Source organism: Marmota marmota, unplaced genomic scaffold (genome assembly GCF_001458135.2).
Source record: "Marmota marmota marmota unplaced genomic scaffold, marMar, whole genome shotgun sequence".
NCBI classification, from domain to species: Eukaryota; Metazoa; Chordata; class Mammalia; order Rodentia; family Sciuridae; genus Marmota; species Marmota marmota.
In genome coordinates this window covers 33619989-33634796 of record NW_026000057.1, presented here as the reverse complement: position 1 = coordinate 33634796, position 14808 = coordinate 33619989, and the positions used below count along the sequence as shown (strand labels likewise).

Below are 14808 nucleotides of genomic sequence, written 5' to 3'. Positions count from 1 at the left end.
CCCCGTCTGGAACCCAGAATTCAGCCCTGAGTACGGTGCTTGCGCGGCTGGCAGAAACTGCAGCGCTGTAACCCTGCGTCTCTATCCCAGCGCACACTGCAGACTCTCGCCGCGGGGCGATTTGCTGAATAAGCAGTTACCCTCCGTGCGACAAACCTCTCGCGTTTGAGTCCCCGTAGCCGATCCTCGTGCGATGGAAATCCTTCCTCCAGGTTCCGGAGCACCCCACTATTGCTGGAAATTCCTAACAAGATATCCTTTAGCCGTCCTGACTTGTCATACTCCCACACAGTGAAGCAGCACACGGGGGTAATGCACTCCCCTCGCCGCCATCTTCGACATCCAGCCTTCTATTGTTTTTTAAACACTAGAAGTTGTTTTCTGGCTCTTTTCTATTTTAACTCTTACTCTAAAAGCAAACAAGTCATGTCAGCTCCAGTCCTTCAAAGGTGAATACCCAAGTGTGATAACTAAGAAGACTTTTGCTATCAGCAAAAGGGCTGCTCTTCAATCTAAGCTCCAGTGACAGATTCAAATGGATTTTTGAGTTGTGTAAAAACTAAAACAAATCTATCATCTCGCTCGGCAAGCCAGCTTTCCGTCGTGTACTTGTAATTCTTTCTGCTACAAGGGAATTAGCATGGAAAGGAGTGCTTGTGAAGAAGAAAATATATAACCCAAGAGAGGCCCAACTGAGGAAGTGGAACTGCTGGTCTAGCCCTTATACTGCTGAAAGCAATTCTACTGGCAATCTAAACCTCTCTGGAGATGTCTGTTTTTACTGGGACCCTGTGCACTATTTTGCTTCCTACTTTGCTAGAATGAAGCCACATAACATTCTGTCCTCAGCACCTCCAATATTGTGTTTGAGAATCTGCTCAGGCTGCCATAACAAAATACCTTATACTGGGGCTGGGGTTGTGGCTCAGCGGTAGAGCACTTGCCTAGCACCTGCGAGGCCCTGGGTTTGATCCTCAGCACCACATAAATATAAATAAAATAAAGGTATTGTGTCCAACTACAACTAAAAAATAAATATAAAAGAAAACACCCTATATTGGATTTCTTAAGCAACAGAAATTTATTTTCTCACAATGCTGAAGGCTGGAAGTCTGAGGTCAAGGTGCCAACAGGGTAGGTTTTTCTTCTAAGGTGTACAGATGGGCATCCCTGTGTATTCACATGGTCTTCCCTTCTCTGTTCATTAATCTTTTTTAAGGTCACCAGTCATATTGGATTAGTGCCCACCCTAATGAACTCACCTTAATTTAATTTAATTACCTCTTGAATGACTCTCTGTCCAAATAAGGTCACATTCTAAGCTAATGGGGATTGGGAGTTCAATATATAAATTTGGGGAAAATACAATTCAACTGTCATATCTGCCTCTGGTGACCCCGATTTATGTCCTTCTCACATGCAGAGTGCATTCACTTCATCTAAATAGTCCCCAAATCATCACTCATTCCATTAAAAATTCTCAATTCAAAAATCTCATTATATTTCATTTTGAGGTATGGGCGAGACTCAAGGTATAAGATTCATCTTTGAACCTAATTTCTCTCTAGCTATGATCCTGTGTAGGCAATTAAATTATCTGTTTCCAAAATACAATGATAGGAAAAGCAAAGGATAGACATTTCCATTCCAAAAAGGAGAGATTAGAAAAAGGAAGGGGATGATGGGTCCCAAGCAAGTCTGAAACTTGGCAGTACAAAGTTCATTAAATTTTAATGCTTGAGAATAATCCTCATTACTTCGATGCTATGTCCTCTGGGCCCACTAAGGCAGTAACTCTACTCCCTTGGCCCTGGTCAGTGCCTCAATCCCCCATGCCCTGCTTACAATTTGTGATCTTTGAATCCACAGTGGCAATGGCAACCCTGCCAACCTCAGAACTGCTTTGGGGTCTTTCTTCCCTTTTCTTGAAAGATAATGTCTGGTTGTAGCAGAAGAGTTCTATTGGCCTAACCTATAAATCAAAACAGTCTAGCAACTTTTCCATTTTGTCCCAACTCTGTCACGTTCCATTCAAAGTTTTCTACTGAAATAAATTCATCTCTATTGAGAACTTCTGCTGAGATACCAAGTTAGGTCTTTAAGCCATTCTTCTGTAATCTCTATCAAATGATGGTCTAGCCATATCCTCAGTATTCTCTCCAGAACTTCCCGTATGAGTTTTTGCTATATGGAGAGACTGAGAATTTTCCAAGTCTTCAAGTTTTTGTTATTATCTATTTAACAATTCATTCTTTAATATATTTCTCTCCTCACACATTTTACCACAAGCAACAAGGAGAAACTAAGCTATACCTTCCATACTTTGCTTAGAAATCTCCTCAGCTAAATATCCAAGTTTACCACTCTTACAAGTTTTACTTTCCACAAACAATAGAGAACAATTTGGCCAAGTTCTTTTCAACTCTACAAGAACTGTCTTCATCCCAATGTTCAATAATATTTCTGCATTTCCATTGGTGACTTTTCCAGGGAATCTTTGATGTTTATATTTCTACCAATATTCTGCTAATGAACTTGATACTCCCAAATTTCAGTATGTACATCACTAAGACTATGAAATCTTTCTCTACTGTCCTTTTCTCTCTGAGCGCTCGCTCACTAGAACTGCCTTTCTCACCCATCTTTCTAACAACAGTCTCTTTCTTCAAGGCAATCCAGGCTTGTTTATTTTCACATTTCACAGTTCTTTCAGCCTGTACCAATTACCCAGTTCCAAAGCCTGTTTCACACTTTTAAATATTTGTTAGAGCAGCACCTTATTTCTCATTATAGAAGCCTCTATTAATTTGCTGGGCAACATAAGACCATAGACAGGGTGGTGTAGGCAATAGAAGTTTATCTCCTCACCATTCTGGAGGCTGAAGGTCTAAGAAACAAAAGGGCAACAGTGTTACTTTCTTCCCAGGCTTCTCTCTTTGGCATACTGATGGCTGTCTTCTCCCTGTGTCTTCATGCCATCCTGCCTCTGTATGACTGTGTGTCTTCTTATAATAATACCAGTCATATTGGATTAGGGGTCTAGTACTTCCTTTTAACTGAATTACCTTTTTAAAGACCCATATCCAAATACAATCACACTCTTGAGATCGCAGGCATCAGAATTTCAACATATGAATTTTGAAGGGAGCACAATTCAGGGCATAACAAACCCTTACAAGTTATCTCTAATTTATAGTCATGATCCTGTAAAACCAATCCTTATACCCTCTCATTTAATGTACAGACTTTTCTAATGCCACTCATCTTCTCTATGTGGCTGCACCCCTCTCTTTGGTTTAAAGTCCTCATATACCTAGACTCCTACAGTGCTCTCAATGCCCAAGTTTCCAGTGGAAAAATAAAATGAGACTGAAAATGAAATATGACTAATGAAATGTAAATAAATAGATTAAAAACAATACATATATGCAATATTGTCCTTTTTTCATGTATGTGCACATAAGTTTTTTTTTTTTCATTGTTTGGGGCTTCACTTAATTTTTTGTAGTCCTTATTCTATTATAAATTGGATGCACATGTTGGTTGGATTGTGTAACTGTTCAGTTTCTTGGATGAAACTAACATAATATGCTTATATTCTCCTAATACTAAATTACTAGAAAAATTCAACTTATCCTCTGGACAACCCACACTGTTTCTAATAAGAACTTTACTAAGTTCTTATTTTTTCACTGGGACTGAAATTCTTAAATATAGTCATTGAAACTGAACAAGCTTAAGTAGCCCATGAAGAAGGATTGTAAGATTTCTTTTTTTTTTTTTAGTTAAGTTGGACACAATAACTTTATTTTATTTATTTATTTTTATGTGGTGCTGAAGATTCAACCCAGGGCCTCCCAATGTGCGAGGCAAGTGCTCTACCACTGAGCCACAGCCCCATCCCCTAATGTAGATGTTCTTTGTTAACAGTTTTTTTTTAATCACTTATACTTGAGAATGTTATTTTAGCTGGATAATTTATGGTTAAAATAAACAGTCCTATAATTTGCACTTAAGGAAATGCATTGGTCTCTTCCAGGACAGATGTGCAGATGGAAGGTATAGAGAGGTGGTAGGATATGACCCATGGTATAGTTCTTCAAATCAGATGCTCTGGGGAGATTCTAACCAAGATTAGAAGTTTCCTCTCACATGAGATTAACTATTTCTAGCTCAGACAAGACTAAATCTTGCACTGAAACATATGACTCCTAGATATTTTAATGGTTGGCAGTACTTTATTTAATTTCTAGACTGATTTTTTTTATGACCTAAACCTTAAAATCACTCATCCTTCTATAATTAAATGTGATAGATGAGAAGAGCTGCAGGCATTTCAGACTAACTTGCACACAATACAAAGATCAGAGATGTTTTTCCCTTAGATACTTGAGGAAAACATGCCCAAAATTTATTCACAGTAACTATAACATGCATTTCAGTCCAGCCTATATGGTTAAAATGGACTCTTAACACTAACAGCAGCAGCACTCTAACTTCAATAAGGGCTACATCACTTGTTTCCACTATAACTTTAATAAGGGCTACAACACTTCTCTTTCTACTAGTAAGTTCCTGCACCAAGGACAACAAATGGCCGAAACATACATGTTGCCATGGAAAATAACTCCCATTGCCTCAGAAGCAGGATATGTCTATCAGCCTCAAGAAATACCGAATATCAATCAACCTTTAAGTCCAGTTACAAAAAAAAAAAAAAAAATTGCTGAAACACAATGAAAAATTTGAATCTTCTCTATCCCAGACCCTCATCTTGCCTGAAAATCTTAAGACTTCAGGACTCTACCATCTAATCCCCTTTCCATCTTTACATTCATAGCTCTCTAGCGTCATTCTCCAGCCACACAACACAGTGGTATCTGCTCACAGCATTTACACATTTTTTATTATTTATTGCTGCTCAGACTTGGGTTTTTTTTTTTAATAATTCAAACAGGGTTTTCTTCCTTCAGCATTTTATCAGGATGATAATCGCAATTTTGTGGTTTCAGCATCTCACAAAGCAAAACAATTTCTCCCACCCAAGAGATGACCTTTGTAATTATATCAAAACTAGGATCCCAAAAGTTCAATACTTGAGGTAACTCTGTATGATTTTTGTGAGCAGGGTGCTGAGGTAACAGTATCTTATAGAAATAAAGAAACAAAAATATAACAATTGTTTCACTCTAGAAGAGACTTTCTTTTATGGTCTTTTTGGCTTTTCCTAAATATCTTCAAATATTTTTTCTAAATAATTTGCCAGAAGGTCCTAAATATCCTACCTACATGAATCAGAAATTATCTAAAACCTCTGCTGTACCTCCACATACATTTTAATTGTGTCCATGTTTTCCTAGACTTTTTCCAGGTTTTTACTTGGAAGCCTCTTAAAAAGAATCAGATAGCTTTAGTAGATTTTTGCTATTGTTGGGAAATAATTTTGTGCATAGACAGTTTGTGTCCATCTGTATTTAGACAGTTTGTGTCCATCTGTATTAGAGGACACATTTAATTGTCATACTTTTCTTGCTCTTAACATTTATTTAAAATGAAATTTAATGTTTTGAAGCACCCAAACAACATATGCTTCTGTTGTTTTTGCATTCATTCTCTTTACCTGAATTTATTTGCCAGAATGGGAAATAGCCACCCTGGCATGGTCATTTTATACACACATGTCCATTTTACATTTAGGGAGCAAATGATACCAGTAATTAACAAATGAATGAAATCTTAGACATTACTTAACCAGTATTTTAATTTATTTAATTTTATATTCATTTTCATTCATTTAATTAAAACAAAATTGGCACCTATTATTTCTGAAGTCCAGTCTAGGTGCCTAGAATACATCAGTGAACAAAACAAGCAGGAAAGTCCTGATCTTTTGTATTCTAGTAGGAGAATAAACAGAACACTTAAACTGAAAATAAGGAGCAAGGTAAGGGCCTCTGACTGTGCTGGAATAACAGATTGCAATTTTAAATAGACTCGTGAAAACAGGAACCACAGAAAACTGACAATACGCAGATGCTTAAAGGAGATGAGCAAGTAAGCCAGTGGAAATAATTGGCAGAGGAGGGCTCCAGGTAGGGGGAAGTCAGGGAGCATAATCTGGAGCGGGAGCTTGCCTATTTTGTTCCAGAAATAGTAGGCTGCTTCCACAGTTAAGAATGAAAACGTCAATAGAACCATCTCATTCAGTCTAATCTCCCCAACCCTGTAGTTAGCAGGTATGCATTCAGCCATTCTTCATTGTAATAAACATGTACATTCTTGTAAATAGTATTTTCAATTTTATTGACAAATTTTTGTACTCACCACATTTCTATGCATTTTTACAATGATTTTACTTTTTTTTTTTCATTATATTACAAACTTCAGGGTAAGGAACGGATCCTCTATTATATTTCCCAAAATTATTTTCTACACCCAACTGGTATTCAACGTGTTGTCAACTTTAAGAAGGAATAAAAGAAGATTTAATAGTCTGAGTTTTAAAGACCCTAACTTAGTTCCAGGAATTGAAACGGTCAAATCTTTTAGTCTTTGTCTCAGTTTCATATTGTGCAACTATAAGACAGTAAAATGTTACATATGTACTATATCGCATAACTTAGATAAAATATGGAACTGACTTTGATTCCACAAATATATGAATAAGATATATGAGGAAAAGTTCAAAAGTCTGAATGTAGTTCTTCAGGAAAAAAATGTAATTTGAAGAACACTGAGAAAATCAAATAACTGCATGGGGTGGCCAGTGATGACATTCTGTGAGCTATTGACCTGAATTTTCTGCTCTGATGCCCAGTTTTTCATCTGCTCAGTTCTAGTCACCTGAATGGTAGTGTTCAGACCTCAAGGGAAACTTTGCCTTCCACACTGATCCATTTCATGCTGTGTCTATTTTAGAACAATGTCTCTCATGATTCTTGACCTTGCCAACTTTCATCCAAATTCACGACTTTCAGTCAAATGACAAGTCCAGCTCATGAATAATGTAGTTCCCTTGTCCTAAGATGTCTCTTAGGCCATATATCAGAATTTTTTTCTGATTTGTGTTAATCTGACTGTGATAAGCCTCAAAAGTGTTTTGTTGAATATATTTTATTCCAATATTTTATGACTTCCAAATTCCCATAAAGAACAAATTTAGGAGACTGATTAACAGTGAGAAATATTAAATGATATAATTCAGGAATATTAATTAATTAATTAATTAACTTGTTTTGTTTGTTTATTTATTTATTTATTTTTGTGGTGCTGGGGATTGAACCCAGGGCCTTGTGCATCAAAATTTAATTTTATATTACACATAAAGCTATATTGCTTTGAGTGACTTTGAGTCTACCTTTCTTGTAGATACAGAAATATAGAAAAAAAATTATTTGATTTAGAGACTCATGAAGCATCCTCTTATTCAACCTCCTGTTACAAACTGTACATTGCCATTCATCATTCAAACATTCTTCATCTGTTTATGACCATCAATATGCCGGTGACCATACTAGTGCAGGGTTCTCTCTGCCTTTCAGGAATTCATGACCAAGTACAGAAGAAATAAAAGTTACATTCTACATAGGCCAAAGCTTTCCAGGATATTATGGTTCAAAACTTTGAAATAAAAAGAAATGGCCTATGCTTATTAAACTCATAAGAGCCAATGGATAAATATCAGTTATATAAGCCATTTGCCTATTTATGGATTTTAAAGTTAGTGAAATTTCCTTAGATTCTTGTGAGTATTCGTAATCACTATTCAGGGAGACCTTCCCCAATATAATATGAGAAACCAAATTAATATTCAGAAGGTTTCAAAGTGAACATGGTTTTAAAATAATCCGAATACCCTTAAGCTTTTGGACAGACTATAATAATGAAGAACCAGCTTAACCCTTGCATCCCAATGTGCCTCCAGAGTAACTTAGTCAGTTTCTCTAAATGAATCTCTCCATTTGACAGTCTAGCACAGCCATATCTAGCTCCTGTTTCTCTCTCCCCAGGCTCTGTATGATTCTGAAAACACTTACTTTCTTCAGGTCAATTAAAATATATTTGTTTATGTTTGCATTAGTGCTTTTCATTCATTTGAGTAGGTAGAAACAGAAAGTTAACCCAAACTACTTTATGCTTTCTTGAGATTTACCTTAGCTGACTAGCTATCTCTTTCCAATACATGTATATATGTGTGTGTGTGTTGTATATGTGTGTGTACATATGTATATATGTACACACATATATACACATATTTATATACATATATTTATATATGTGCATGTTTATGCTTCATAGTATATCTTTACATATATGTGTGTATACATGCATGAATTTCTATGGTATATTCACCATTTTTAATATATTGACTATTCCTTAGGCATACTGTGTATTTGATGTATTTAATTATACTGGTATTTGCAGTAAGGTATTAGAACTATTATGCCTAATTTTTAAAATTTTTAAAAAATGACTTCTTTGTTTCTTTCCAGGTTGTAAAAATGATGATCATCGTTGTGGTGACATTTGCCATCTGCTGGCTACCCTATCATATTTACTTCATTCTCACTGCGATCTATCAACAATTAAATAGATGGAAATACATCCAGCAGGTCTACCTGGCCAGCTTTTGGCTGGCAATGAGCTCAACCATGTACAACCCCATCATCTACTGCTGTCTGAATAAGAGGTAAAAAATGAACCCACCCAATCAAGCCTTTTATCACCCCTGCCTTTGCTGGAAGTACATGTTGTGCCCGTTTCTTGGTGCTAATTTAAAATACAGAAAGACAGGAGAATGTAAATATCTGCTGAGAGGAGAACAGAGATTGGTTTTTAAGGGGTTCACCCTACTTCACAAAATGTCACATTTAAAAATTACATGCTCAAAACAGTGTTTGAAGAAGTTATAATTGGACATTTTTTGTATGTGGGCCACTTCTCTCTCCAAACTCTTCAGAATTTTACCTGCCAAGGAAAAAGAAATGATTAAAAGTGGTGAATTGAAAATGTGTTCGAATCTTCAAGGAAATAAAGGTGCACAGATAATGCCTATAAGATGGAGAGTTGATGACTTAGGTGAATGGGCTGTGTTAGAAAAGATGTCTCATAAACTGACTTTAAAATAGATGTTGCTGTGAGAGTGAGATAACAAACAGGAAGGACAAGGAGAATCCTAGTCTCCTAGTCCTCCTTCCCATGAAACAATGAGGGGTGATTTCTAGAGGATGCAGTTTCCACTGAGATGGATTGTAAAGTCAGGGAGAAAGGGAAAAATGTTCATAAAGCTTTTAAAATATCAGGACACTTAGCCAGGAGTGGTGGTACATACATGTAATCCCAGTGGCTCAGGAGGCTGAAGCAAGAGGATCACAAGTACAATGCCAGCCTCAGCAACTTAGGAAGACTCTTTCTCAAAATAAAAAGGTCTAGGGATGTTCTTCAGTGGTCAAGCACCTGATACAAAAAAAAAAATCAGCAAACTTATATTCAAATTTAAGACTAGAAAAAAGGAGCCTGACTTTGCCTGGCAAAACAACAGATGTGATTAGGTTTTTCAGCCATTGTTATCTCAAGAAGAAAAAATGAGTTAATTGATTTGGGTCTACCCTTGTCTTCTCTGTAGGGAAGTTAAGATCACAGATACTAAAGTTAAAATGATCTAGGTTCAAATCCACACCTAGTATTTTCCAGCTATGTAAGCATGAAATGTTCTCTGAGCCTGAGTTTCCCCACTTGCAACATAGAACATAATATCAACTTCAAAGGTGGTTGTGAGATTAAATTAGATAAAGTATGTGAAATTTTTAGCACAATGATTAGAATATAGAAAAAAAATTGAGATTACAGGTCTTTTAGTGATCAATGCATAAATAGCATACATATTATCATATCAGTGTTGGTCACCTATGGCCAAATAACAGTAACTTCTCATTGAAATTTACTTAGATAGGACTTTTTTTTCTATTTTTCACTAAGAAGCTATCACTTTCTAATGAAAAATGAAAATGAGACATAATTTATACATCTGCTTATGTGAACAAAATGAATTTCGACTGCAATAAAATTACTTTAGCCAAAAAAAAGTACTACAAAAAAAGTAAAATGTGGTTATCAGATTTAAAAAAAAAAAAAAAAAAAAACTTGTTTCTATGTTCCACAAATAGAGTGGTATACCTAAATTTCACAAAGTTGACAATGTCCAGGAGGTTTTATGCACTAATAGAAATGGGTCTTAATAAAAATAGCTGCATAAGCCAAATCCTAAACTCTCTTCCCAGTTGGGGCTCCACCACACTGTGCCTTAAGTTTGTTAAATACTTAATTAACTCTTACTCTTTTTTTCACTAATTGCATAAGTCACTTAATTTAAGCTACCCCACAAGCAATACTTTGCTTTTAAACTTCATTTAATCATCTGCCAAAACAAGGATTTAACTCTTTCACATATAATTAGGTTAAAAACCATTAAGATTAACAATTAATTCTACCATTAAATGATGTTATAATTTATAAATGGGAATTATTTGTGGAGAAGCTATTTTTAAACACAGTATTTCATTTGAAGTGTTACAACCAGCCATATTAATTCAATTATACTTATGTAAATATATAAAATTAGTGCAGAAAACTAGTTTCTTTGGCATATTAATAACCTGGTGTTTTTCCTTTTCTATTTGATGACTTCCTTCTCAATGATGAGAAATTAAGATTCTATTCAAACAAGAACTGAGAAGACTAATACTAATACCATGGCATAGATTCTGACTTTGGGTAGAAAATCAGTTTCAAAGTTCACCGACTTGGCTTAACTGCCTTCAGTAAGGTTTCCTATGGCAGCTGGAGAAAATGTCCATTTGAAAACATAACTTTTTCTTTCTGTGGCCCTCTTCTCCTCAGATTTCGAGCTGGCTTCAAGAGAGCATTCCGCTGGTGTCCTTTCATCCAGGTTTCCAGCTATGATGAGCTAGAGCTCAAAACCACCAGGTTTCACCCAACTCGGCAAAGCAGCCTGTACACCGTGACCAGGATGGAGTCGGTGACAGTGGCGTTGGACCCCAGTGACACCGACAACACCAAATCCACTCGGAAGAAAAGAGCCACACCCCGAGACCCCAGCATCAGTGGCTGCTCCCGCGGGGATTCCAAGTCGGCCTCCACCACCTCCAGTTTCTTAAGCTCACCCTACACCTCTGTGGAGGAGTATTCATAAGGCCATTTCCTGAGGTGAAAGATTTGTGTGAGGCCATCACGGTGCCAACATAGGTCCCCGTTCTCCTGCCTGTCAATATTGTATTGCATACCCTCTGGAAGCAGGAGGATGACTTTATTTAGGCAGCTATGTTTAAGTCAAGAAAGAAAGCATGTAAATATAACAAAGACCCTACTAAGATATTAAGCCTTCCCCTCCACCCCCCCCCAAAAAAGAAATGAAGTGGATGTAAGTACATTCTTTAAAAACTCTAAATTATTATATGCAGCAAAAATATATATCTAAAAAATACTTGAGGGGTGGGGTTGTATAGATCAGTGCTACAGCGCTTGCCTTGCATGAGTGAAGCACTGGATTCAATCCTCAACACCACATAAATAAATAAAACAAAAGTATTGTGTCCATCTACAACTAAAGAAATATTTTTAAAAACCTTGACAATTGTCAAGTTTCTCTCATTTAAAAACTACAGTATACATTTGTGATACTAAAATGACATACAGTTTTCCCAAAAGATTAAAGAAGCTTTAAAATATATTCTGAGTAAGGAAAAACAAACTCTACATAAAATGCAACTTTTCATCTACAGCTATAGAATGGAAAAGTTCAATGGCTCCTTTTCCCATAAGAGTGATGGAAAATTAACCTCAGAAAATAGGAAGTAATAAAAAACCTTTTTCAAGAAAATTCATTTTGTGGCATGAAAGCTGTTAAAGGTTTAAAGATTTCCTGCAAGACACTTAACAGAAAATAAAATCACATCAAGTCATTAGGCAGATAGACATATTATTCTCTGAATTATTTTTTCTGAGAAAGTGACTTCAAAAGAAAAATATAATCACCTAATTTTGACTATGTATTTTAAATGCTAATCTATGATATAGTCAACTGGAGAACCTTAAAAGGACAAAGAGAATTCCTAGATTCTTCTGTTTTATTTTTCACAGATTTTTAAAAATTACGTAGATTATATAATACTAAAGATGCCTTCTAATGCAGAAGAGGAGAATCCCATTTGCCTCTATAATTAGCTACCAATTATTAGACAAGAACTACAGAAAGTCATTCATAGGTATGAAGAGACAGAAACATCTGCTAGCTTCAAAGGCAGATGTTTGTCACCTCTAGTCCATGGAAAAAGTTTTAGAATTAACTTTATCAATAGTACTGTGTACTTTTCTACTCCCCTAATTTAAAAAGAAGCAAGGACTAGTGGAACACATCAGAATATGTTTCGAGTGCCAGTCTTTATGGGGAAAAAAAGTTGTAGGAGTTAAAGAAGAAAACGTAACTGAAAATATTACTATACCTACAAGTAAATCAGAAAAGATGTAGAGAGGTAAGTCAAGTGCTAGAAACAAAAGCTTTAGAATAGTTTGGATACATATGAGCTAATTAATGTCAGGTGAGCAAGAGAATAACAATCACCCTTTCACACAAAGACCTCTTCCTTGTTTAGCTAACCCCAACTTTCTCTGGAAAGAAATAAAGCCCTTTTATTACCAGAAAATTGATTGACAGATGATAGATAAATAGATAGATAAACAAATAGATGGATATGTAGGCACATTTCTGAGACCCATAACAAAACAATGAACAGCTGAGTAAAGAATTTATCTTCCAGACCTCAGTCCTTAGAAATCATCTTTCCTTAAATTGGGAATACTGTCAATCCTGTCCAATAAAATCACAAACTTTCTGAGAATGTGGATGTGTAGTTTAAAACTTCTTTAAAATATCATTACATTTTTAAAATTGTCCAAATAATTACCTGTAACATTTTACTTGACTGGTCAATATTAGAACCAATATCTTTTTGAAGAACAGGATAAAAGCAATTATTCAATGGCAAATCATGGTAGATTGCTATCATATTAATCTTTCAATCCTCCTCCCTATTTTGGAGCCAAAATCAGAAAAACCCAATTGTTTCAACGTGTTAAAAGTCTAAATAACTTAACCAGATGTGTTCGAGTTGAATTTCTTTTAATGATACCAATAAACAAAAGGAAGCATATAAAATGCATACATGAGTGTTCAGGCATATATTATTGTACAATAAATATAACAACTTTTAAAAAATTAAATTAAAAATTAATTTTGAAATAGTAAATGGTAATTAGAGGGTTGTCATAAATAAATCAGTAAAGTCCAGGAAGCTTGTGTGCATGTTTTAATCAAATTTCATTATTTAGTATCTAATTGTTTGAATATAATGCCTTTTTAATGTTCATATTTAAAAATGTTAATGCTTATCAAACGTAAAAATGTCAAAAAAAAAAAGTCTAGTACGTAAATTCAGGTGTAACTTTCTTCTTAAATATATGAATGATATGGGCCTGGCATAATTAATGTACAGGACACATGGGAAATATTTAGCTATAGAATAGCTAAGTTTGGCCTTCAAATTTCATATCAACAGCCACCACCCAAAATACACTTGAAAAATCTAACTCCTGGCCTTCACACCTGTTAGGAAAATTCAGTGGAATTTGCTAAGACATTTCTGAGTAAAATTATTGTCCTGGTCAGTTTTGTTTGTTGGTTTGATTTTTTTTTTTTTTTCCTTGAGTAGATTTGCTGTTCCTTCACTGAACACCATCCCTTCTAGTGAAATAGAAATACTTGAGGCCTGATGGTATCTTTTTAATACTTTTGAGGAAAATTAACATCATTCATTCAGTATTCATGACTCTTAAACCAAGATATACAAGGCAGAGTTTAAGTTCAAAAATGTAATCAATAATAATAATGAAGTAAATGAATGAAAGAGGTAAGAGTTTCAATCTTTTGTCTGAATCGACACTAAGGATTACAGAATAGTACATATGGAAATCAGTTTCAACAGTAATCACTCTAAATAAATAAAAAAAAATCACTTTAAATCAGTGTTTCATATTTGCCAGGTTTTAGAAGAATTTGCCTCCAAGATTCACTGTATGCTGATATTAAAGTTCAGCATGAATCTTCATTGTTTGCAAGAAAACACTGACTCAGAATACTGAGCAGATAGATAAAATGTCATAGGTTTTTTATTTAAGATTTTGCTCAACATCAGAAAAATCTGAAATATTTTGAGAGAAATCTTAAATGTCTTGCATCATTTTAAATATTCTCTTTTTAAAAGAAAAAAAGCAAATGAAAATATTATGTTTTTTATTATTTTGCATCTGAACAAGGTGTTTGAAATTATCTGCAAGGGAAAAGCAGATAAACATGGTTCTTGTATAATCTGATCTAACATCATTTTTTATTTATTTATTTTTTGGGATTTTTTGGTGGTTCAGTGTGCCGTTGCTTTATTCCACTATTCCACCTCCCAACCTCATAATAGTGACATTTCTGACCTAGCAGCCAAATTCATATTCTATTCCAGTTCCTGAAAATCTCTTATAAACAGACATCTGACTTCAAAGTACCTCCAATCTTATAACACATACGAAATACCAAGAAGCATAGTGTCAAGTATCAAGATTTGGAAACACAAGATAAATGTGAAAAATCAATGAAGGCCAGCTCAAAATTTGATTTCACTTTTGTTAATACAGAATTTACTTGGAAAACCTTTGATTAGTGTTTGATAAATTACTCCATCA

The 14808-nt window shown here is 35.0% G+C and overlaps 1 protein-coding gene across 1 annotated transcript in view; it reads left to right on the top strand.

Moving 5' to 3' along the window:
* The window catches only part of Tacr3 (tachykinin receptor 3), an 83197-nt gene extending 71557 nt beyond the window's left edge, over positions 1-11640 (top strand). The window contains exons 4-5 of the mRNA XM_015484421.2: positions 8493-8689; positions 10900-11640. Of these exons, the coding sequence (XP_015339907.1) occupies positions 8493-8689; positions 10900-11212 (510 nt within the window). The 3' untranslated portion in view covers positions 11213-11640. The remainder of the gene's footprint in view (positions 1-8492; positions 8690-10899) is intronic.
* The last annotated feature ends 3168 nt before the right edge of the window (positions 11641-14808 follow it).